The 25,888-nt window shown below is 48.4% G+C and overlaps 1 protein-coding gene across 2 annotated transcripts in view; it reads left to right on the forward strand.

The window, feature by feature from the left end:
* The first annotated feature begins 24,055 nt into the window (after nt 1-24,055).
* Nucleotides 24,056-25,888, forward strand: part of LOC124014517 (calsequestrin-1-like) — a 29,765-nt gene continuing 27,932 nt past the window's right edge. Inside the window, exon 1 of one of the 2 annotated variants that reach the window (XM_046329615.1) lies at nt 24,056-24,577. In XM_046329615.1, the coding sequence (XP_046185571.1) occupies nt 24,341-24,577 (237 nt within the window). In that variant the 5' untranslated portion in view covers nt 24,056-24,340. The remainder of the gene's footprint in view (nt 24,578-25,888) is intronic. The other variant, XM_046329616.1, reaches the window with a different exon arrangement.

A 25,888-nucleotide genomic window follows, 5' to 3' on the forward strand; every position in this document is an offset into this window, starting at 1 on the left:
CACACACACACACACACACACACACACACACACACACACACACACACACACACACACACACACACACACACACACACACACACACACACACACACACACACACACACACACACACACACACACACACACACACACACACACACACACACACACACACACACACACACACACACACACACACACACACTACTTAGCAACGTTTAGGCTAGCATACGGACCGTGGGCGAGCCACAGCGGGGGAGTAGGCACTAAGGCCATTACTGTCCCAGCAGGTTGTTTATTTGTGAGTGCGTGTTTGTGTGCGCTTGCGTGTTTAGTATGTTATATTCTGTGTTCCTGTTTGCTTTCAGAGCAAGTTATTGAGGTCTGATTAGGGGCTGTGGTGTGATAAGCAGAGGGTATGCGGGTTAAATGATCTGATGGGTCTGAGGTTCAAGCAGACATCAATACGGACTCTTCTGAAAGTTGTGTCTTATTTTGTGTCTATGTGTGTGACAATGCAGAGCATGCGCACGCATGTGTTTGTGTGCACTATACACAGTCGCTACGAGTGTTTCAGTGTCTCTACTGAGTGTAATTATTGAGATACATAGCAAGCCAGAGAGACGATTCATATTTTCTTCATAATCATTTTTGATTCCCTCATAGATTCAAAACTGCAATGTCTGTATAAAACACATTTTAGGATTTTTCCTAATTTTCTGTTTCTTACCCTTGCCCTCTTTCTCTCTCTCCCGTTCTCTTTCTCCCCATCTCTCCTTCCCTCTTAATCTCCCTGCCTCTCTCTTTGTCTATCTCTCTGTATTCCTGCCTCGCACTCTTTTTCTCTCATTTTCACCCCACCTCCCTCCCTCCCACCGCTAGCACTCATTAGCACTATAAGTCGAAGTGTCACATTCCCAGTTCCCACCATGCATCTGGTCTTAAGGAGGTGACAGGATGTACAGTACGCGTATCATACTGTGCATTTCACAAGGCTTGATTTAGAAGAGCAGGGTACATGTATTCACTTATTTAAGGAAAAATTATTTTAGATCACCTTGCATTGTTTTGGTATCATTGTCATGCAGGTGAAAGAGGACCCCCAAAAGCGACTTAACAGAAACAGAGTTTATTTAAGTCCAAACAGGGGAATAACAAAAATCCTCTAGTCTGTAGAGGGGAATAACTGGAGAAGCGGCCACAGACTGCAGGTCGCTTCGGGTAGGCGCAGGCCGTAGTTGACAGAGACACCTGCTCACACGCAGCATCTGATGAAGGCAAAAAACACGACAGGACAGGGCGATACACAATCACAGCAAAAACACGACAGGACAGGGCGAAACGCAATCACAGCATGGTGAATACTAAACAAGGAACCGACGGGACAGGAACGGAACACAAAGGAATAAATAGGGACTCCAATCAGGGGAAAGGATCGGGAACAGGTGTGGGAAGACTAAATGATGATTAGGGGAATAGGAACAGCTGGGAGCAGGAACGGAACGATAGAGAGAAGAGAGAGCGAGAGAGTGAGAGAGGGAGGGGGAGAGAGAGGGATAGAAAGAGGGAAAGGACCTAATAAGACCAGCAGAGGGAAACGAATAGAATGGGGAGCACAGGGACAAGACATGATAATAAATGACAAACATGACAGTACCCCCCCCACTCACCGAGCGCCTCCTGGCGCACTCGAGGAGGAATCCTGGCGGCAACGGAGGAAATCATCGATGAGTGAACGGTCCAGCACGTCCCGAGACGGAACCCAACTCCTCTCCTCAGGACCGTAACCCTCCCAATCCACAAGGTATTGGTGACCCCGTCCCCGAGAACGCATGTCCATGATCTTATGTACCTTGTAAATAGGTGCGCTCTCGACAAGGACGGGAGGGGGGGGAGGGAAGACGAACGGGGGTGCGAAGAAAGGGCTTAACACAGGAGACATGGAAGACAGGATGGACGCGACGAAGATGTCGCGGAAGAAGCAGTCGCACAGCGACAGGACTGACGACCTGGGAGACACGGAACGGACCAATGAACCGCGGAGTCAACTTACGAGAAGCTGTCGTAAGAGGAAGGTTGCGAGTGGAAAGCCACACTCTCTGGCCGCAACAATACCTTGGACTCTTAATCCTGCGTTTATTGGCGGCTCTCACAGTCTTCCCCGCAGACAAAGGCAGACCGGTAATGAAGTCTAAGGCGATGTGAGACCATGGTCGAGAAGGAATGGGGAGCGGTCTGAGACGACCGGCAGGAGGAGAGTTACCCGACTTAGTCTGCGCGCAGTCCGAACAAGCAGCCACGAAACGGCGCGTGTCACGCTCCTGAGTCGGCCACCAAAAGCGCTGGCGAATAGACGCAAGAGTGCCTCCAACACCGGGATGACCAGCTAACTTGGCAGAGTGAGCCCACTGAAGAACAGCCAGACGAGTGGAAACAGGAACGAAAAGGAGGTTACTAGGACAAGCGCGGCGACGCAGTGTGCGTGAGTGCTTGCTTAACCTGTCTTTCAATTCCCAGACTGTTAACCCGACAACACGCCCATAAGGAAGAATCCCTCGGGATCAGTAGAAGCCACAGAAGAACTAAACAGACGGGATAAGGCATCAGGCTTGGTGTTCTTGCTACCCGGACGGTAAGAAATCACAAACTCGAAACGAGCGAAAAACAACGCCCAACGAGCTTGACGGGCATTAAGTCGTTTGGCAGAACGGATGTACTCAAGGTTCTTATGGTCTGTCCAAACGACAAAAGGAACGGTCGCCCCCTCCAACCACTGTCGCCATTCGCCTAGGGCTAAGCGGATGGCGAGCAGTTCACGGTTACCCACATCATAGTTGCGCTCAGATGGCGACAGGCGATGAGAAAAATAAGCGCAAGGATGAACCTTATCGTCAGACTGGAAGCGCTGGGATAGAATGGCTCCCACGCCTACCTCTGAAGCGCCAACCTCGACAATGAATTGTCTAGTGACGTCAGGAGTAACGAGGATAGGAGCGGACGTAAAACGTTCTTTTAGAAGATCAAAAGCTCCCTGGGCGGAACCGGACCACTTAAAACACGTCTTGACAGAAGTAAGAGCTGTGAGAGGGGCAGCAACTTGACCGAAATTACGAATGAAACGCCGATAGAAATTAGCGAAACCTAAAAAGCGCTGCAACTCGACACGTGACCTTGGAACGGGCCAATCACTGACAGCTTGGACCTTAGCGGAATCCATCTGAATGCCTTCAGCGGAAATAACGGAACCGAGAAAAGTAACGGAGGAGACATGAAAAGAGCACTTCTCAGCCTTTACGTAGAGACAATTCTCTAAAAGGCGCTGTAGAACACGTCGAACGTGCTGAACATGAATCTCGAGTGACGGAGAAAAAATCAGGATATCGTCAAGATAGACAAAAACAAAGATGTTCAGCATGTCTCTCAGAACATCATTAACTAATGCCTGAAAAACAGCTGGCGCATTGGCGAGACCGAACGGCAGAACCCGGTACTCAAAATGCCCTAACGGAGTGTTAAACGCCGTTTTCCACTCGTCCCCCTCTCTGATGCGCACGAGATGGTAAGCGTTACGAAGGTCCAACTTAGTAAAGCACCTGGCTCCCTGCAGAATCTCGAAGGCTGATGACATAAGGGGAAGCGGATAACGATTCTTAACCGTTATGTCATTCAGCCCTCGATAATCCACGCAGGGGCGCAGAGTACCGTCCTTCTTCTTAACAAAAAGAACCCCGCCCCGGCCGGAGAGGAAGAAGGCACTATGGTACCGGCGTCAAGAGACACAGACAAATAATCCTCGAGAGCCTTACGTTCGGGAGCCGACAGAGAGTATAGTCTACCTCGAGGAGGAGTGGTCCCTGGAAGGAGATCAATACTACAATCATACGACCGGTGAGGAGGAAGGGAGTTGGCTCGGGACCGACTGAAGACCGTGCGCAGATCATGATATTCCTCCGGCACTCCTGTCAAATCGCCAGGTTCCTCCTGAGAAGTAGGGACAGAAGAAACGGGAGGGATGGCAGACATTAAACACTTCACATGACAAGAAACGTTCCAGGATAGGATAGAATTACTAGACCAATTAATAGAAGGATTATGACATACTAGCCAGGGATGACCCAAAACAACAGGTGTAAACGGTGAACGGAAAATCAAAAAAGAAATAGTCTCACTGTGGTTACCAGATACTGTGAGAGTTAAAGGTAGTGTCTCAAATTTGATACTGGGAAGATGACTACCATCTAAGGCAAACATGGGCGTAGGCTTGTCTAACGGTCTGAAAGGAATGTTATGTTTCCGAACCCATGCTTCGTCCATGAAACAACCCTCAGCCCCAGAGTCTATCAAGGCACTACATGTAGCACCCGAACCGGTCCAGCGTAGGTGGACCGACAAAGTAGTACAGGACTTTGATGGAGAGACTTGAGTAGTAGCGCTCACCTGTAGCCCTCCGCTTACAGATGAGCTCTGGCTTTTACTGGACATGAATTAACAAAATGTCCAGCAACTCCGCAATAGAGGCACAGGCGGTTGGTGATCCTCCGTTCCCTCTCCTTATTCGAGATGCGAATCCCTCCCAGCTGCATGGGCTCAGTCTCAAAGCCAGAGGAGGGAGATGGTTGCGATGCGGAGCAGGGAAACACCGTTGATGCGAGCTCTCTTCCACGAGCCCGGTGACGAAGATCTACCCGTCGTTCTATGCGGATGGCGAGAGCAATCAAAGAGTCCACATCTGAAGGAACCTCCCGGGAGAGAATCTCATCCTTAACCACTGCGTGGAGTCCCTCCAGAAAACGAGCGAGCAGCGCCGGCTCGTTCCACTCACTAGAGGCAGCAAGAGTGCGAAACTCAATAGAATAATCCGTTATGGACCGTTCACCTTGGCATAAGGAAGCCAGGGCCCTAGAAGCCTCCCCACCAAAAACTGAACGGTCAAAAACCCGAATCATCTCCTCTTTAAAGTTCTGGAACTTGTTAGAGCAATCAGCCCTTGCCTCCCAGATAGCTGTGCCCCATTCTCGAGCCCGGCCAGTAAGGAGTGAAATGACGTAAGCAACCCGAGCTCTCTCTCTAGAGTATGTGTTGGGTTGGAGAGAGAACACAATCTCACACTGCGTGAGAAAGGAGCGGCACTCAGTGGGCTGCCCGGAGTAGCAAGGTGGGTTATTAACCCTAGGTTCTGGAGGCTCGGCAGGCCAGGAAGTAACAGGTGGCACGAGACGAGACTCTGGAACTGTCCAGAGAGGTCGGAAACCTGAGCGGCCAGGTTCTCCACGGCATGGCGAGCAGCAGACAATTCCTGCTCGTGTCTGCCGAGCATGGCTCCTTGGATCTCGACGGCAGTGTAACGAGCGTCTGAAGTCGCTGGGTCCATTCCTTGGTCGGTTCCTTCTGTCATGCAGGTGAAAGAGGACCCAAAGCGACTTAACAGAAACAGAGTTTATTTAAGTCCAAACAGGGAATAACAAAAATCCTCTAGTCTGTAGAGGGGAATAACTGGAGAAGCGGCCACAGACTGCAGGTCGCTTCGGGTAGGCGCAGGCCGTAGTTGACAGAGACACCTGCTCACACGCAGCATCTGATGAAGGCAAAAACACGACAGGACAGGGCGATACACAATCACAGCAAAAACACGACAGGACAGGGCGAAACGCAATCACAGCATGGTGAATACTAAACAAGGAACCGACGGGACAGGAACGGAACACAAAGGAATAAATAGGGACTCCAATCAGGGGAAAGGATCGGGAACAGGTGTGGGAAGACTAAATGATGATTAGGGGAATAGGAACAGCTGGGAGCAGGAACGGAACGATAGAGAGAAGAGAGAGCGAGAGAGTGAGAGAGGGAGGGGGAGAGAGAGGGATAGAAAGAGGGAAAGGACCTAATAAGACCAGCAGAGGGAAACGAATAGAATGGGGAGCACAGGGACAAGACATGATAATAAATGACAAACATGACAATCATAGGTTATTATAACTTTAATATAGTATAGGTTGATTGCTTCGCTTATATTTTATCATCCACTTTATTTACCTTGTATACCTCCAAGATTGGTGACATGACTATCATATTTGTGTAAACAGTGCCATCTCCTCTGTCTTCATTTGTTTGACAGCAAACACAATTTACAATGACCACTGCAGCCTACCATTTGACAGACTAGGAGAACCAGACTAGGTGGGAGCGAAGGAAACTGCTAGCTTAGACAGCTAGCCCTACGGAGTACCCCGGGGCACAGCAGGATGGGGCGACACTGTGTGCTAATTAGCTAATTAGCAAGCTAGCACACTGTGTCGGTAGCACACAGTGTCGCCCCTGCCTCCCACCTGTCGCCCCTGCCTCCCACCTACCAGTGTCCCTGGTATCGCCTGTCAGGCACAGTTTTCTCAGGTACACAACAGGCAGCGGTGACACTATGTGCTAGCTAACTAGCAAGCTAGCACATGGTGTCGCTAACAAGCAAGCGGTGTTGCTCCACTAATGGGATGCTCTAGGGAACGCCACGAATTGTGGGCTGCAGTTGCATACTGTTGAACATTTTGGGTGACTTGACCAAATTAACACATTCAAGCAATCTCCATAGACAGAAATTGTCAGTAGAATGGTCCTTGGATTTCCAGTCACAACTTGCAGACTTGTTGCTGTGCGTTTTGTTGCCAACCTTACTTTGCTACCTGGCAACTTTACGTTTTTTACTTTTTAACTACCGTTTATATTTTTAGTTTTTCCCTCACTCAATTTTTTTTTCATTCAACTTTTTCACTCCGGACGCTTTATCTGGACATGGTTCGTCAGGACTTCCAACAGCCAAAGCTAAGTAGTAACATTAACACAATGCCTTTAATTGCAGTCGCTCTACTCATAATATACAGGAGAACGATCGCCTTGCGGCGAGGACAGCTGTGCTGCAAGCCCAGCTTCAGACGCAAGCGTTAGGCAAGGGACATTTAAGTGTAGGAAAGAATGAAACAGTGTCTGTGCCACCAGTAAGTACAGATAGTAACGTTAGTATAAATCCCCTCGCACGGTCCCCGCATGGCTTCTGGAGGGAAATGCTGTAGGAAAGCTTAACCGGTGTCGCTCATTCAGCCGACAGAAACTTTCAACCGGTTTTCCCCATTAAGCAGCTAGCCCGAGTCTGAGGCCAAGCCTTCTCGTGTCTCTACTCCTCCCGTTACGGGTCTGAGACGCCGAAGCTTCCCACCATAAGCTCTGATAAATTGAAAACCCTAGTCATTGGCGACTCCAGTATTAGACTTAAAACTAATCATCCAGCGATCATACACTGTTTTACCAGGGGGCAGGGCTACCGATGTTAAGGCTAATCTGAAGATGGTGCTGCCTAAATCTAAAACTGGCGAGAGTAGAGTGTATAGAGATATTGTTATCCACGTCGGCACCAACGATGTTAGGATGACAGTCAGAGGTCACCAAGCGCAACATAGCTTCAGCGTGTAAATCAGCTAGAAAGATGTGTCGGCATCGAGTAATTGTCTCTGGCCCCCTCCTAGTTAGGGGGAGTGATGAGCTCTACAGCAGTCTCACACCTTAATCACTGGTTGAAAACTGTTTTCTGCCCCTCCCGAAAGATAGAATTTGTAGATCAACTGGCCCTCTTTCTGGGAATCATCCACAAACAGGACCAAGCCTGGCCTGCTGAGGAGTGATGGACTCCATCCTAGCTGGAGGGGTGCTCTCATCTTATCTACCAACATAGACAGGGCTCTAACTCCTCTAGCTCCACAATGAAATAGGGTGCAAGCCAGGCAGCAGGCTATTAGCCTGAATGCCAGCTTAGTGAAGTCTGCCACTAGCACAGTCAGTGTAGTCAGCTCCGCTATCCCCATTGAGACTGTGTCTGTGCCTCGACCTAGGTTGGGCAAAACTAAACATGGCGGTGTTCGCTTTAGCAATCTCACTAGGATAAAGACCTCCTCCCTTCCTGACATTATTGGAGGAGATCATGATACCTCACATCTTAAAATAGGGCTACTTAATGTTAGATCCCTCTCTTCAAAGGCAGTTATAGTCAATGAACTAATCACTGATCATAATCTTGATGTGATTGGCCTGACTGAAACATGGCTTAAGCCTGATGAATATACTGTGTTAAATGAGGCCTCACCTCCTGGTTACACTAGTGACCATATCCCCCTTGCATCCTGCAAAGGCGGAGGTGTTGCTAACATTTATGATAGCAAATTTCAATTTACAAAAAAAATAATACATTTTCGTCTTTTGGGCTTCTAGTCATGAAATCTATGCAGCCTACTCAATCACTTGTTATAGCTACTGTTTACAGGCCTCCTGGCCCATATACAGCGTTCCTCACTGAGTTCCCTGAATTCCTATCAGACCTTGTAGTCATAGCAGATAATATTCTAATTGTTGGTGATTTTAATATTCACATGGAAAAGTCCACAGACCAACTCCTAAAGGCTTTCATCGACTCAGTGGGTTTTGTCCAACATGTCTCTGGACCTACTCTGGACATAGTTTTGTCCCATGGAATAAATGTTGTGGATATTAATGTTTTTCCTCATAATCCTGTACTATCGGACCACCATTTTATTATGTTTGCAATTGCAACAAATAATCTGCTCAGACCCCAACCAAGGAGCATCAAAATTTGTGCTATAAATTCTCAGACAACCCAAAGATTCCTTGATGCCCTTCCAGACTCCCTCTGCCTACCCAAGGACGTCTGTCACGCCCTGGTCGAAGTATTTTGTGTTTTCCTTCATGTATTTGGTCAGGCCAGGGTGTGACATGGGTTTTTGTATGTGGTGTGTAGCTTAGTGGGGTTGTAGCTTAGTGGGGGGTTCTAGGAAAGTCTATGGCTGTCTGAAGTGGTTCTCAATCATAGGCAGGTGTTTATCGTTGTCTCTGATTGGGAACCATATTTAGGCAGCCATATTCTTTGGTTGTATTATGGGTGATTGTCCTTAGTGTCTTTGTTCCTGTCGCTGTATTTAGTTGACAAGTATAGGCTGTTTCGGTTTTCATTACGTTTATTGTTTTGTAGTGTTTTGTGTTTATTTGTATTTTACGTTTGTTTTTCATTAAACATGGATCGCAATCTACATGCTGCAGTTTGGTCCGACTCTCCTTCACCACACCTAGAAAGCCGTTACAGAATCACCCACCACAAACGGACCAAGCAGCGTGTCAACAGGCAGGAGCCACAGGAGAGGCAACAGAGGCAGCATCAGCAGGAGCAGCGCAGCTGCAGTGGGAGAGGCTGCACTACCTGGAGAAATGGACTTGGGAGGAGATTCTAGACTGGAAAGGACCCTGGGAACAGCCTGGAGATTATTGTCGCCCCAAAGCCGAGCTGGAGGCAGCAAAAGCAGAGAGGCGGCATTATGAGGAGCTAGCACGGCAGAGCGGATGGAAGCTCGAGAGTCAGACCCAAACATTTCTTGGGGGGGGGGGGCTAGAGAGACCGGGCAGGCACCCTGTTATGCAGTGGTGTGCACGGTGTCCCCAGTGCGGTGCATAGCCCGGTGCGGTATATCCCTACTCCTCGTATCGGCTGGGCTAGAGTGGGCATCGAGCCAGGTAAGGTTGAGCAGGCTCGGTGCTCAAGAGCTCCAGTGCGCCTGCACGGTCCGGTCTATCCAGTACCACCTCCACACCCCAGCCCTCCGGTAGCAGCTCCCGGCACCAGGCTTCCTGTGCGTGTCCTCGGCCCAGTACCACCAGTGCCAGCACCACGCATCAGGCCTACAGTGCGCCTCGCCTCTCCTGCGCTGCTGGAGCCTCCCGCCGGTTCAGCGCTATCAGAGCCTTTCTCCTCTCCTGCGCTGCCGGAGTCTCCCAACTGTCCGGCGCTGTTACAGGAGTCTCCCGCCTGTCCGGCGCTGCTGCCGGAGTCTCCTGCGCTGTCGGAGCCTTTCTCCTCTCCTGCGCTACCGGAGTCTCCTGTCTGTTCGGAGCAGTCAGAGCTGTCAGCCTGCATGGAGCAGTCAGAGCTGTCAGTCTGCAAGGAGCTGCCAGTCTGCATGAAGCAGCCAGAGCTGTCAGTCTGCAAGGAGCTGTCAGTCTGCAAGGAGCTACCAGTCTGCAAGGAGCTTCCAGTCTGCAAGGACCTTCCAGTCTGCAAGGAGCTTCCAGTCTGCAAGGAGCTGCCAGTCTGCAAGGATCTGCCAGTCTGCAAGGAGCTGCCAGTCTGCAAGGACTTGTCAGTCTGCAAGGAGCTGTCAGCCTGCATAGAGCAGCCAGAGCTGCCAGTCTACATGGAGCATCCAGAGCTGTCAGCCTGCATAGAGCAGCCAGAGCTGTCAGTCTGCAAAGAGCTGCCAGTCTGTAAGAAGCCGCCAGAGCTGTCAGCCCACATGGAGCAGCCAGAGCCACCAGTCAGCGTGGAGCAGCCCGAAGCCGCCAGTCAGCGTGGAGCAGCCAGAGCCGACAGTCAGCATGGAGTAGCTAGATCTTTCAGTCTGCCCAGCGCCGCCAGTATGCCCAGCGCCGCCAGTCTGCCCAGCGCCGCCAGTATGCCCAGCGCTGCCAGTATGCCCAGCGCCGCCAGTATGCCCAGCGCCGCCAGTCTGCCCAGCGCCGCCAGTCTGCCCAGCACCACCAGAACTGCCAGTCGGCCAGGATCCGCCAGTCAGCCAGGATCCGCCAGAACTGCCAGTCGGCCAGGATCCGCCAGTCAGCCAGGATCCGCCAGTCAGCCAGGATCCGCCAGTCAGCCAGGATCCGCCAGAACTGCCAGTCTGCCAGGATCCGCCAGTCAGCCAGGATCCGCCAGTCTGCCAGGATCCGCCAGAACTGCCAGGATCCGCCAGAACTGCCAGTCGGCCATGATCCGCCAGAACTGCCAGTCAGCCAGGATCCGCCAGTCAGCCAGGATCTGCCGGATCTGCTAGTCAGCCAGGATCCGCCAGTCGGCCAGGATCTGCCAGTCAGCCAGGATCTGCCGGAACCACCAGCCAGCCAGGATCTGGTAGATCCATCAACCTGCCTGAGCTTCCTCTCACTCCTGAGCTTCCTCTCACTCCCGAGCTTTCCTCTCACTCCCGAGCTTTCCTCTCACTCCCAAGCTTTCCTTTCCTCTCACTCCCGAGCTTTCCTCTCACTCCCGAGCTTTCTCTCACTCCCGAGCTTTCTCTCACCCGAACTTTCTCTCACTCCCGAGCTTTCTCTCACTCCCGAGCTTTCCCTCAGTCCTGAGCTGCCTCAGTCCCGAGCTGCCCTTCGGTCCCGATCTGCTCCTCAGTCCAGTGGGGTTCTGGGTGAGGACTACTAGGCCATGGTCGGCGGCGAGGGTGGACAATCCAGGGACGCGAGGAGAAGGGACTGAGACATTGACTGAGTGGGGTCCACGTCCCGTGCCGGAGCCGCCACCATGGACAGACGCCCACCCGGACCCTCCCTATTGTTTTGAGGTGCGTTCGGGAGTCCGCACCTTAGGGGGGTGGTTCTGTCACGCCCTGGTCGAAGTATTTTGTGTTTTCCTTCATGTATTTGGTCAGGCCAGGGTGTGACATGGGTTTTTGTATGTGGTGTGTAGCTTAGTGGGGTTGTAGCTTAGTGGGGTGTTCTAGGAAAGTCTATGGCTGTCTGAAGTGGTTCTCAGAGGCAGGTGTTTATCGTTGTCTCTGATTGGGAACCATATTTAGGCAGCCATATTCTTTGGTTGTATTGTGGGTGATTGTCCTTAGTGTCTTTGTTCCTGTCGCTGTATTTAGTTGACAAGTATAGGCTGTTTCGGTTTTCATTACGTTTATTGTTTTGTAGTGTTTTGTGTTTATTCGTATTTTACATTTGTTTTTTCATTAAACATGGATCGCAATCTACACGCTGCAGTTTGGTCCGACTCTCCTTCACCACACCTAGAAAGCCGTTACAAAATCAGAGGACAAAAAAAGAGTTAAACACCTAACTGAGGAACTCAATTTAACCTTGTGCAATACCCTAGATGCAGTTGCACCCCTAAAAACTAAAAACATTTGTCATAAGAAACTAGCTCCCTGGTATACAGAAAATTCCCGACCTCTGAAGCAAGCTTCCAGAAAATTGGAAGGGAAATGGCGCCACACCAAACTGGAAGTCTTCCGACTAGCTTGAAAATACAGTACTGTGTAGTTTCGAAGAGCCCTCACTGTTGCTCATCCTATTTTTCCAACTTATTTGAGGAAAATAAGAACAATCCGAAATGTATTTTTGAGACTGTCGCAAAGCTAACTAAACGGCAGCATTCCCCAAGAGAGGATGGCTTTCACTTCAGCAGTAATAAATTCATGAACGTCTTTGAGGAAAAGATCATGATCATTAGAAAGCAAATTATGGACTCCTCTTTAAATCTGTGTATTCCTCCAAAGCTCAGTTGTCCTGAGCCTGCACAACTCTGCCAGGACCTAGGATCAAGAGAGACACTCAAGTGTTTTAGTACTATATCTCTTGACACAATGATGAAAATAATCATGGTCTCTAAACCTTCAAGCTGCATACTGGACCCTATTCCAGCTAAACTACTGAAAGAGCTGCTTCCTGTGCTTGGCCCTCCTATAATAAATGGCTCTCTATCCACCGGATGTGTACCAAACTCACTAAAAGTGGCAGTAATAAAGCTTCGAAAAAGCCAAACCTTGACCCAGAAAATATAAAAATCTATCGGCCTATATCGAATCTTACATTCCTCACAAAGAAAAAAGGTGTTGCGCAGCAAATCACTGCCTTCCAGAAGACAAACTATGTATACGAAACGCTTCAGTCTGGTTTTAGACCCCATCATAGCACTGAGACTGCACTTGTGAAAGTGGTAAATTACCTTTTACTGGTGTCAGACCCTAGACCTTAGTGCTGCTTTTGATACCATCGATCACCACATTCTTTTGGAGAGATTGGAAACTCAAATTGGTCTACACGGACAAGTTCTGGTCTGGTTTAGATCTTATCTGTCGGAAAGATATCTGTTCGTCTCTGTGAATAGTTTGTCCTCTGACAAATAAACTGTACATTTTGGTGTTCCTCGAGGTTCCGTTTTAGGACCACTATTCTTTTCATTATATATTTTACCTCTTGGGGATGTCATTTTGTCCTTCTGTAGCTCAGTTGGTAGAGCATGGCGCTTGTAACGCCAGGGTAGTGGGTTCGATCCCCGGGACCACCCATACGTAGAATGTATGCACACATGACTGTAAGTCGCTTTGGATAAAAGCGTCTGCTAAATGGCATATATTTATATATTTATTTACTACTGCAATGCTCTACTTTCCAGCTACCGGATAAAGCACTAAATAAACTTCAGTTGGTGCTAAATACGGCGGCTAGAATCCTGACTAGAACCAAAAAATGTGATCATATTACTCCAGTACGTCCCCTCCAGCGCGTCACTTGAGGGGGTTGAGTCACTGACGTGATCTTCCTGTCTGGGTTGGCGCCCCACCCTTGGGTTGTGCCGTGGCGGAGATCTTTGTGGGCTATACTCGGCCTTGTCTCAGGATGGTAAGTTGGTTGTTGAAGATATCCCTCTAGTGGTGTGGGGGCCCTGTCTGGGGGTATCATCATATGGGGCCACAGTGTCTCCTGACCCCTCCTGTCTCAGCCTCCAGTATTTATGCTGCAGTAGTTTATGTGTCGAGGGGCTAGGGTCAGTCTGAATTTATGTATGCTCTCTCTAATTCTCTCTTTCTCTCTTTTTTTCTCTCTCTCAGAGGACCTGAGCCCTAGGACCATGCCTCAACCCCATCGAACACCTTTGGGATGAATTGGAACGCCGACTGCGAGCCAGGCCTAATTCGCCCAACATCAGTGCCTGACCTCACTAATGTTCTTGTGGCTGAATGGAAGCATGTCCCCGCAGCAATGTTCCAACATCTAGTGGAAAGCCTTCCCAGAAGAGTTGAGGCTGTTATATCAGCAAAGGGGGGACCAATTCCATATAGCAGGTGTCCAAATGATTTTGGTCATGTCGTGTATTTCACAGCAGTTTTGATGGTACAATGATTCTCTACACTGTACATTGCTTGTTTTGTCACATAAACTGAAATAAAGCGAATTATTTCAATTTTAGCAACCGGGGAATGGCGGAGCGATTTCTGCATATTGCACCTTTAACATGCACTGAATGCATTAAGATTACGATATTAATTGCCTGTATATGCAAAGCAACTGACTGATAATCATAGTGATTGAGATGTTTCAACATGTGCGGTGCAATTACTGCTATGGCCAGAGGAGGGTGCTGTTTTCCACTGAGGTACACTACGGTCGTCATAGCCTAGGGGGATTGTCCTAGCACACACCCCACACACACACACACACACACACACGCACAAACACACACACACACACCACAAACATTCATGCACACATGCACATGCAGGTTTGGTTGTCAACCGTCAAATATATACACACACTCACTCACTCTCTCTCTCTCTCTCTCTCTCTCTCTCTCTCTCTCTCTCTCTCTCTCTCTCTCTCTCTCTCTCTCTCTTTCTTGCTCTCTTTCTCTCACACACCACCAATAAAATAGAAGTTATTCCAACCTTCATTTAACTTCCCCATATACTGTACCTACCACCCTTCTGCCCCTGTCTGCCTGGCATCTAAATAGGCACAAACTGTATGAGCCAGCATATGACATGGAGGAGAGGATCAGGTTGCAAACTGTTATTAATAACTCTCCTCTCCTTTCTACTTGGTAAACTAAAATCTGACATGCTCTCTCTCTCCTTAGCTCTCTTTCTCCAGCTCTAGCACTCTCTCTCTCTTTAGGTCTCTCTCCTTCTTTCTAGTTCTCTGGCTCTAGCACTATCTCTCTTTAGCTCTCTCTCCTTCTCTCTAGTTCTCTGGCTCTAGTGCTCTCTCTCTCTAGCTCTCACTCCTGTCTAGCTCTCTCAATCTCTCAATCTCTTGTTCTAACTGTCTCTAGCTCTCTCCCCTTTTCTCTAGCTCTCTCTCCTCTCTAGCTCACTCTCTCTCACTCTCTCTGGCTCTAGTGCTCTCTCTATCTTCCTCTCTCTATTTTCGCTGTCTCCAAGATCCCCTAAATATATATACACTCACTTCTGCATATACTGTATCTAGGCTACATGTGTACACACACACACACAATACTAGCTAACATATTACTGAGTGTACAAACATTAGGAACACCCACTCTTTCCATGACATAGACTGAAATCCCTTATTGATGTCACCTATTAAATCCACCTCAATCAGTGTAGATGATGATGAAGCCTTGAGACAATTGAGAGATGGAATGTGTTTGTGTGCCATTCAGAGGGTGAATGGACATGACAATATTTAAGTGCCTTTGAATGGAGTATGGTAGTAAGTGCCGGGCGTATTGGTTTAAGTGTTTCAAGCACTGCAACGCTGCAGTGTTTTTTTATTTTTTATTTATTTATTTCACCTTTATTTAACCAGGTAGGTTAGTTGAGAACAAGTTCTCATTTGCAACTGCGACCTGGCCAAGATAAAGCAAAGCAGTTCGTCACATACAACAACACAGAGTTACACACACAATAAACAAACATACCATCAATAATACAGTAGAAAAATCTACATAGAGCCTGTGCAAATGAGGTAGGATAAGAGAGGTAAGGTAATAAATAGGCCACGGTGGTGAAGTAATTACAATATAGCAATTAAACACTGGAATGGTAGGGTGTGCAGAAGATGAATGTGCAAGGAGATATACTGGGGTTCGAAGGAGCAAGATAAATAAATACAGTATGGGGATGAGGTAGATTGGATGGGCTATTTACAGATGAGCTATGTACAGGTGCAGTGATCTGTGAGCTGCTCTGACAGCTAATGCTTAAAGCTAGTGAGGGAGGTAAGCGTCTCCAGCTCTTGAGATTTTTGCATTTCGTTCCAGTCATTGGCAGCAGAGAACTGGAAGGAGAGGCGGCCAAAGGAAGAATTGGCTTTGGGGGTGACTAGTGATATATACCTGCTGGAGCGCGTACTACAGGTGGGTGCTACTATCGTGACCAGTGAGCTGAGATAAGGCTGGGCTTTACCTAGCAGAGACTTGTAGATGACCTGGAGCCAGTGGGTTTGGCGAAGAGTATGAAGTTTGGGCCAGGCATCGAGAGCATACAGGTTGCAGTGGTGTTTAGTATATGTGGCTTTGGTGACAAAACGGATGGCACTGTGATAGACTGCATCCGATTTGTTGCGTAGATTGTTGGAGGCTATTTTGTAAATGATATCGCCGAAGTCGAGGATCGGTAGGATGGTCAGTTTGGCAGCATGAGTGAAGGATGCTTTGTGTCACGTTCTGACCATCGTTCCTATGTGTTTTCCTTGTTTTAGTGTTGGTCAGGACATGAGCTGGGTGGGCATTCTATGTTGTGTGTCTGGTTTGTCTATTTCTATGTTTGGCCTGATATGGTTCTCAATCAGAGGCAGGTGTTAGTCATTGTCTCTGATTGGGAATCATATTTAGGTAGCCTGTTTTGTGTTGGGTTTTGTGGGTGATTGCTCCTGTCTCTGTGTTTGCACCAGATAGGACTGTTTAGGTTTTCACTTTTCTTGTTTTGTTTAGTCTGTTCATGTATAGTCGTCTTTATTAAAAACATGAATAACCACCACGCTGCATTTTGGTCCGCCTCTCTTTCACCAGAAGAAAACCCTTACACTTTGTTGTGAAATAGGAAGCCGATTATAGATTTAATTTTGGATTGGAGATGTTTAATGTGAGTCTGGAAGGAGTTTACAGTCTAACCAGACACCTAGGTATTTGTAGTTGTCCACATATTCTAAGTCAGATCTGTCCAGAGTAGTGATGCTGGACGGGCGGGCAGGTGCGGGCAGCACACGGTTGAAGAGCATGCATTTAGTTTTATTTGCATTTAAGAGCAGTTGGAAGCCACGGAAGGAGAGTAGTATGGCATTGAAGCTCATCTGGAGGTTAGTTAACACAGTGTCAGAGGTATACAGAATGGTGTCGTCTGCGTAGAGGTGGATCAGAGAATCACCAGCAGCGAGAGCGACATCATTGATGTATACAGAGAAGAGAGTCAGTCCAAGAATTGAACACTGTGGCACCCCCATAGAGACTGCCAAAAGTCCGGACAACAGGCCCTCCGATTTGACATACTGAACTCTATCGGAGAAGTAATTGGTGAACCAAGCGAGGCAATCATTTGAGAAACTAAGGCTGTTCAGTCTGCCATTAAGAATGTTGTGATTGACAGAGTCACAACCCTTATCCAGGTCCATGATTACAGCTGCACAGTAATGTCTCTTATCGATGGCGGTTATGATATCGTTTAGGACCTTGACCTTGGCTGAGGTGCACCCATGACCAGCTCTGAAGAAAGATTGCATAGCGGAGAAGGTACGGTGAGATTCGAAATGGTCGGTAATCTGTTTGTTAAATTGACTTTCAAAGAACTTAGGAAGGCAGGGTAGAATAGATATAGGTTTGTAGCAGTTTGGGTCTAGAGTGTCTCCCCCTTTGAAGAGGGGGATGACCGCGGCAGCGTTCTAATATATGGGAATCTCAGACTTTACGAAAGAGAGGTTGAACAGGCTAGTAATAGGGGTTGCAACAATTTTGGCAGATCATTTTAGAAAGAGAGGGTCCAGATTGTCTAGCCTGGCTGATTTGTAGAGGTCCAGATTTTTCAGCTCTTTCAGAACATCAGCTATCTGGATTTGGGTGAAGGTGAAGTGGGGGAGGTTTGGGTGAGTTGCTGTGGGGAGTGCAGGGCTGATGACCGGTGTAGGGGTAGCCAGGTGGAAAGCATGGCCAACCATAGAAAAAGGCTTATTGAAATGTATCGGTAGTGACAGTGTTTACCTCAGCCTCAGTGCAGTGGGCAGCTGGGAGGAGGTGATTTTATTCTACATGGACTCTACAGTGTCCCAGAACTTTTTTGAGTTTGAACTACAGGATGCAAATTTGTGTTTGAAAAAGCTTTCCAATCTGCCTGTGTATATTGGTTCGCAACTTCCCTGAAAGTTGCATATCACGTGGGCTATTCGATGCTAAATGCAGAACGCCACAGGATGTTTTTGTGCTGGTCAAGGGCAAATAGGTCTGGAGTGAACCAAGGGCTATATCTATTCCTGGTTCTAAATTTTCTGAATGGAGCATGCTTATTTAAGATGGTGAGGAAGGCACTTTTAAAGAATAACCAGGCATCCTCTACTGACGGGATGAGGTCAATGTCATTCCAGGATACCCCAGCCAGGTCAATTAGAAAGGCTTGTTCGCTGAAGTGTTTTAGGGAGCGTTTGACAGTGATGAGTTTGACTGCAGACCCATTCCCGATGCAGGCAATGAGGCAGTGATCGCTGAGATCTTGGTTGAAAACAGCAGAGGTGTATTTGGAGGGTGAGTTAGTTAGGATGATATCTTCGAGGGTGCCCGTGTTTACGGATTTGTGGTTGTACCTGTTAGGTTCCTTGATAATTTGTGTGAGATTGAGGGCATCAAGTTTAGATTGTAGGAGGGCCGGGGTGTTAAGCATGTCCCAGTTTAGGTCACCTAGCAGCACGAGCTCAGAATATAGATGGGGGGAAATTAATTCACATATGTTGTCCAGAGCATAGCTGGGGGCAGAGGGTGGTCTATAGCTAGAGGCAACGGTGAGAGACTTGTCTCTGGAAAGGTGCATTTTTAGAAGTAGAAGCTTGAATTGTTTTGGTACAGACCCAGATAGTAAGACAGAACTCTGCAGGCTATCTCTGCAGTAGATTGCAATACTGCCCCCTTTGGCAGTTCTATCTTGGCAGAATATGTTATAGTTAGGGATGGAAATTTCAGTGTTTTTTTGTGGTTTTCCTAAGCCAGGATTCAGACAGGGCTAAGACATCCGGGTTGGCAGAATGTGCTAAAGCAGTGAATAAAGCAAACTTAGGGAGTTGGCTTCTAATGTTAACATGCATGAAACCAAGGCTTTTATGGTTACAGAAGTCAACAAATGAGAGCACCTGGGGAGTAGGAGTGGAGCTACATTTACATTTTACATTTAAGTCATTTAGCAGACGCTCTTATCCAGAGCGACTTACAAATTGGTGCATTCACCTTATGACATCCAGTGGAACAACCACTTTACAATAGTGGATCTAAATATTTTAAGTGGGGGAGGGGGGGGGGTGAGAAGGATTACTTTATCCTATCCTAGGTATTCCTTAAAGAGGTGGGGTTTCAGGTGTCTCCGGAAGGTGGTGATTGACTCCGCTGTCCTGGCGTCGTGAGGGAGTTTGTTCCACCATTGGGGAGCCAGAGCAGCGAACAGTTTTGACTGGGCTGAGCGGGAACTGTACTTCCTCAGTGGTAGGGAGGCGAGCAGGCCAGAGCTGGATGAACGCAGTGCCCTTATTTGGGTGTAGGGCCTGAACAGAGCCTGGAGGTACTGAGGTGCCGTTCCCCTCACAGCTCCGTAGGCAAGCACCATGGTCTTGTAGCGGATGCGAGCTTCAACTGGAAGCCAGTGGAGAGAGCGGAGGAGCGGGGTGACGTGAGAGAACTTGGGAAGGTTGAACACTAGACAGGCTGCGGCGTTCTGGATGAGTTGTAGGGGTTTAATGGCACAGGCAGGGAGCCCAGCCAACAGCGAGTTGCAGTAATCCAGACGGGAGATGACAAGTGCCTGGATTAGGACCTGCGCCGCTTCCTGTGTGAGGCAGGGTCGTACTCTGCGGATGTTGTAGAGCATGAACCTACAGGAATGGGCCACCGCCTTGATGTTAGTTGAGAACGACAGGGTGTTGTCCAGGATCACGCCAAGGTTCTTAGCGCTCTGGGAGGAGGACACAATGGAGTTGTCAACCGTGATGGCGAGATCATGGAACGGGCAGTCCTTCCCCGGGAGGAAGAGCAGCTCCGTCTTGCCGAAGTTCAGCTTGAGGTGGTGATCCGTCATCCACACTGATATGTCTGCCAGACATGCAGAGATGCGATTCGCCACCTGGTCATCAGAAGGGGGAAAGGAGAAGATTAATTGTGTGTCGTCTGCATAGCAATGATAGGAGAGACCATGTGAGGTTATGACAGAGCCAAGTGACTTGGTGTATAGCGAGAATAGGAGAGGGCCTAGAACAGAGCCCTGGGGGACACCAGTGGTGAGAGCGCGTGGTGAGGAGACAGATTCTCGCCACGCCACCTGGTAGGAGCGACCTGTCAGGTAGGACGCAATCCAAGCATGGGCCGCGCCGGAGATGCCCAACTCGGAGAGGGTGGAGAGGAGGATCTGATGGTTCACAGTATCGAAGGCAGCCGATAGGTCTAGAAGGATGAGAGCAGAGGAGAGAGAGTTAGCTTTAGCAGTGCGGAGCGCCTCCGTGATACAGAGAAGAGCAGTCTCAGTTGAATGACTAGTCTTGAAACCTGACTGATTTGGATCAAGAAGGTCATTCTGAGAGAGATAGCGGGAGAGCTGACCAAGGACGGCATGTTCAAGAGTTTTGGAGAGAAAAGAAAGAAGGGATACTGGTCTGTAGTTGTTGACATCGGAGGGATCGAGTGTAGGTTTTTTCAGAAGGGGTGCAACTCTCGCTCTCTTGAAGACGGAAGGGACGTAGCCAGCGGTCAGGGATAAGTTGATGAGCGAGGTGAGGTAAGGGAGAAGGTCTCCGGAAATGGTCTGGAGAAGAGAGGAGGGGATAGGGTCGAGCGGGCAGGTTGTTGGGCGGCCGGCCGTCACAAGACGCGAGATTTCATCTGGAGAGAGAGGGGAGAAAGAGGTCAGAGCACAGGGTAGGGCAGTGTGAGCAGAACCAGCGGTGTCGTTTGACTTAGCAAACGAGGATCGGATGTCGTCGACCTTCTTTTCAAAATGGTTGACGAAGTCATCTGCAGAGAGGGAGGAGGGGGGAGGAGGATTCAGGAGGGAGGAGAAGGTGGCAAAGAGCTTCCTAGGGTTAGAGGCAGATGCTTGGAATTTAGAGTGGTAGAAAGTGGCTTTAGCAGCAGAGACAGAGGAGGAAAATGTAGAGAGGAGGGAGTGAAAGGATGCCAGGTCCGCAGGGAGGCGAGTTTTCCTCCATTTCCGCTCGGCTGCCCGGAGCCCTGATCTGTGAGCTCGCAATGAGTCATCAAGCCACGGAGCGGGAGGGGAGGACCGAGCCGGCCTGAAAGATAGGGGACATAGAGAGTCAAAGGATGCAGAAAGGGAGGAGAGGAGGGTTGAGGAGGCAGAATCAGGAGATCCATGTTTCCGTTAGTGCCAAGAAGTCGAGGGACTGGAGGGAGGCATAGGCTGAGATGAACTCTGCCTTGTTGGCTGCAGATCGGCAGTTCCAGAGGCTACCGGAGACCTGGAACTCCACGTGGGTCGTGCGCGCTGGGACCACCAGATTAGGGTGGCAGCGGCCACGCGGTGTGGAGCGTTTGTATGGTCTGTGCAGAGAGGAGAGAACAGGGATAGACAGACACATAGTTGACAGGCTACAGAAGAGGCTACGCTAATGCAAGGAGATTGGAATGACAAGTGGACTACACGTCTCGAATGTTCAGAAAGTTAAGCTTACGTAGCAAGAATCTTATTGACTAAAATGATTAAAATGATACAATACTGCTGAAGTAGGCTAGCTGGCAGTGGCTGCGTTGTTGACTTTGTAGGCTAGCTGGCAGTGGCTGCGTTATTGACACTACACTAATCAAGTTGTTCCGTTGAGTGTAATAGTTTCTACAGTGCTGCTATTCGGGGGCTAGCTGGCTAGCTAGCAGTGTTGATTACGTTACGTTGCGTTAAAAGAACGACAATAGCTGGCTAGCTAACCTAGAAAATCGCTCTAGACTACACAATTATCTTTGATACACAGACGGCTATGTAGCTAGCTACGAACAAATAAATCAAATCGTTGTGCTGTAATGAAATTAAATGAAAAATGTGATACTACCTGTGGAGCGAAGCGGAATGCGACCGGGTTGTTGAGTGCGGAAGTTCTATTCAGTAGACGTTGGCTAGCTGTTGGCTAGCTAGCAGTGTCTCCTACGTTAAGGACGACAAATAGCTGGCTAGCTAACCTCGGTAAATTAAGATAATCACTCTAAGACTACACGCTCTAAACTACACAATTATCTTGGATACGAAGACAGCAAAGACAACTATGTAGCTATCTAACACTACACTAATCAAGTCGTTCAGTTGAGTGTAATAGTTTCTACAGTGCTGCTATTCGGTAGACGGTGGACGTTTGCTAGCTGGCTAGCTGCTGGGCAGATAGCAGTGTAGACTACGTTAGGACGACGAAATACGAAGTTGCAATAGAAGTGCTGACTGTTTCACTTTGTTGTCCTCTTTCTTTTCCTTTTTCTTCTGTCCTTCTTTTGTCCTTATTTTGTCTTCCTTTCTTCTGTTAACTAGATATTTTTTGTTGTTATTCTTTGTAAGCTAGCTAGCTTCTTCCAGGAGAGTCCCTAGCAACTGCTTAGCAACAAGTAAACAGTTCTGCTAGCAATTCAGCTAGCTAAGATAACTGTACAATTTTATGAAAAATAGTTAATTTTTCAAAAGCCTGTCTTTTTTGGTTTGTTCCTTGTTTTGTCTTCTATTGAGTCTTGCAGTTTTCTCTTGATTTTTTCGATGTACTTCACTCTAAAAAACCATTTAAATCTCAATATATACAGGAGCTCATTTTTCAGCAGCTGCTCAATTTAGAACTCCGGAACTAGCTAGGCACTGCAGGTCCTGGATTAACCTCTACATTACCAGAGGAACAGAGGAGAAGTAGGATAAGGGTACGCCTAAAGATTATAAGAACTGGCCGTCAAGCACGTTCGGGAACAGAGAGTGAAAGGAGCAGGTTTCTGGGCACGATAGCATAGCATTGGAAGACTATCCATATAGACGGAGGCTTTTGCCTTTCTAGTTTTGTGTTTTTCTTGCATTTCTTAATTTTCTATAGGAAATGTAATAACAGTCACAAAATGCCCAGTAAAGCATTGAAGATTGCTATTCTTCTTGTCCATCATGGGAACCTACACTCTTAGAAAAAAGGGTTCTGAAAGGGTTCTTCATCTGTCCCCATAGGATAACCCTTTTTGGTTCCAGGTAGAACCCTTTTTGGGGTTCCTTAAGATGTTAAAATGCTCATAGATGACCAGCAGGGTCAAACAATAATCAAAGTGTTTATTGAGTTATAGAGTCAGCACCCCAGGATTAAATGTCAGTTGGCTTTTCACAGCCAAGCATTCAAAGGTCGAGAGAGAGAGACGAAACAGCGAGTCCGGGGAAAAGGTAGCACGTCCGGTGAACAAGTCAGGGTTCAATAGGCAGAATTGAAGAAACTGGATCAGCAGCACAACCAGGTGGACTGGGAACAGGGGAAGCCAGGAGTCATCACCATAACTCTGAATGTACAGTATTTCAAGGCCTTTACACTGTGCCAAAGAATCTGTGCCATCCTGTCTGTTTGTCTGTCTAGGCACTCAGCTATGCACCGCACTGGCAGACTACAGTCGGGCCGACCTAGTTCGACATCTATGTGTCTCATGCCGTTTATACTCTGTGCCACCCTGAATATGCCTTTCTATGTCTGTTTCTCTCTGTCTGCCACCCAGCTAGGCACTGGTAGACAACTACCAAGTTCAACATAATCACCAATGTGCGTCATGCCCTATACTCTGTGCCTATGACATTATGCCCAATTCTCAATATGCCCCATTCTCTCTCTCTCTCTCTCTCTCTCTGTCTCTCTTTGTCTCTCTCTCTCTTTGAAATTGCAGGCTACAGTACACCTCCATCAAACCAAGCTCATCGACCCTCATGGTGGCCATCTTGCTCACACCGTTTGTGTCAGTATTTTTAGCCGTGGTCAGGGTCCCCTACAAAACTTAATATGGGAATGGAATCCCCTCTCTCTCTCTCTCTCTCTCTCTCTCTCTCTCTCTCTCTCTCTCTCTCTCTCTCTCTCTCTCTCTCTCTCTCTCTCTCTCTCTCTCTCTCCCTCTCCCTCTCCCTCTCTCGCCCTCCCTTTGTAGCCATGGTATCCAACAGGTGGCCATGCGATCCAAAGATAGCCTCTCCCACGTTTCCATCCATTTGCTATTTACTAACCCCCTCAAACCCATTGTCACCAAGCCCCCCCCCCCAACCCCCTCTCACTTTCTCTCCCTACTTTTTGGTTGCCCACTCTCCCCGGGTTGCAGCCTGCTTCTCTCTCCCTCGAAATCGCCCTCGTCGTTGGAACCCCACCCCTCACTCACCCCCTTGGACGGTAGTGTCTGAGCCCGCATGTAAAAGGGGGGGTTCAACACTCCGACCTGCTCTTCTCTGGCCGGCGTCGAAACGAAGTGGACCTTGTTCCTAAGTGGCGTTTTTTATTTTTTATTTTAGGAACAACGCAAAAACTATATTCTTACGCAACATTAAACAATTCAGCAATTGACGTCCAAGTCGTGGGAGACCTGAGTGGGGGGAACCAACAATAACCTGGAACAATGAAGTGGGGTTGGGTGTTTCTGGGGGCCCTGCTCTCTTTGGGGAACATGTCCTGGGGAGAGAAGGGTCTGGAGATCCCTGAGTATGATGGGAAAGACCGCGTCCATGATCTCAATGCTAAGAACTACAAGTCTGTGATGAAGAAGTACGATGTCATGGTGATCTACTACCATGCACATGTGGAGAGCAACAAAAACGCCCAGAAAGCATTCGAGATGGAGGAGCTCACCCTGGAGGTGGGTCCTATGGAGGGAATGGATGGAGGAATGGAGGGGAAGAGGTAGTAAGGATGAGTGAGATGGAGGAGTTGACCCTGGACGTGGGTGTTGGGACAGCATGACGAAACTGAGGTATAAGGGGAAAAGGGGTTGGAGGGATGAAGGGTTGAGGGAGGACTTATGAGGGAGATGGAGGAGAAGGTACGTGAGACTAGATAACATGACCTCTGACGTGGGACAAAAGGATGATGAGAAAGGGGGCGAGTGGATAGAAGGAAACTGAGGGATGAGAGAATGGAGGGAGGGGCAACAATGAGGGAGAGAGACAAAGCATAATTTGCGCTGCAGCTCCATTCCAGGAAGCCAGCAGCATCATCAACCCAGGGGGAAATGGAGGGAAGAGGGGATGAGGGAGAGAGAGAAAGAGACAATGCGGCCGGGGAAAACACGACACACTGAGAGATGCTACAAAAAGCACCTTAATAGAAAATATAGTCTGTCTTCCCTAAGAATATTAGGAGCCTGGTTAGTTAGACTGAACCAGGATGTGGAGCACTCCAAATGGTTGGGCCTTGGACACGTCACGTTATTGGTTGTTGGAAAGAGTTGAAGCTGGTCTGGTCTGGTCTGCGAAGCTCAGTCCTAAATCCATAGGTTTTTTTGCTTCGGGGGTTCTCTGGGCTATTTAGTTCTGCTTGAGGGTGTCCAAGCGGCTTGTGGGTGTATGAGACTGTGTGCGTGCGTACAGGTACAGTATGTGGGTGTTAGTGGATGAACTATCAAACTGCTAAATTCAAAGAGGATCAAAATTAAACTATGACATCATAACAACAACCGATATCTACCCCCTGCAGTTCTTCTGCACCCTGCAGTTCTTCTGCACCCTGCAGTTCTTCTGCACCCTGCACTGCACGCCCACAGCAGATCAGGGTAAGTCCGGCTCTGTATGTATCAAGCGTCTCAAAGAAGGAGTGCTGATCTAGTATCAGTTTTTTGATCATAGTCTATAAGATTACATGGACAGGAGGGGCCTGGGGCTATTTGTATCAAGAGTATCGATGTAAGAGTACTGATCTAGGATCAGGTCTCCCCTATCCATGTCATCTTATTCATTGTGATCAAAAAGGGAAAATGTATCCTATATCAGACTCGTACTTTGAGATGCTTGATACATACAGTGTCTTCTTACAGGTCTAGAGTAGCACTAGCTGTCATAACTGTAAATAGCCCTGGACAGGGATGGCGTAGTTACCAAGAAGGCGAAGAGCCTTCCGGGGAGAGACAGAGAGACATATATCACAGCTCTAACTTCTATCAGTGCTTTCAATG

This window comes from Oncorhynchus gorbuscha, linkage group LG25 (assembly GCF_021184085.1).
Source record: "Oncorhynchus gorbuscha isolate QuinsamMale2020 ecotype Even-year linkage group LG25, OgorEven_v1.0, whole genome shotgun sequence".
Taxonomy (NCBI): Eukaryota; Metazoa; Chordata; class Actinopteri; order Salmoniformes; family Salmonidae; genus Oncorhynchus; species Oncorhynchus gorbuscha.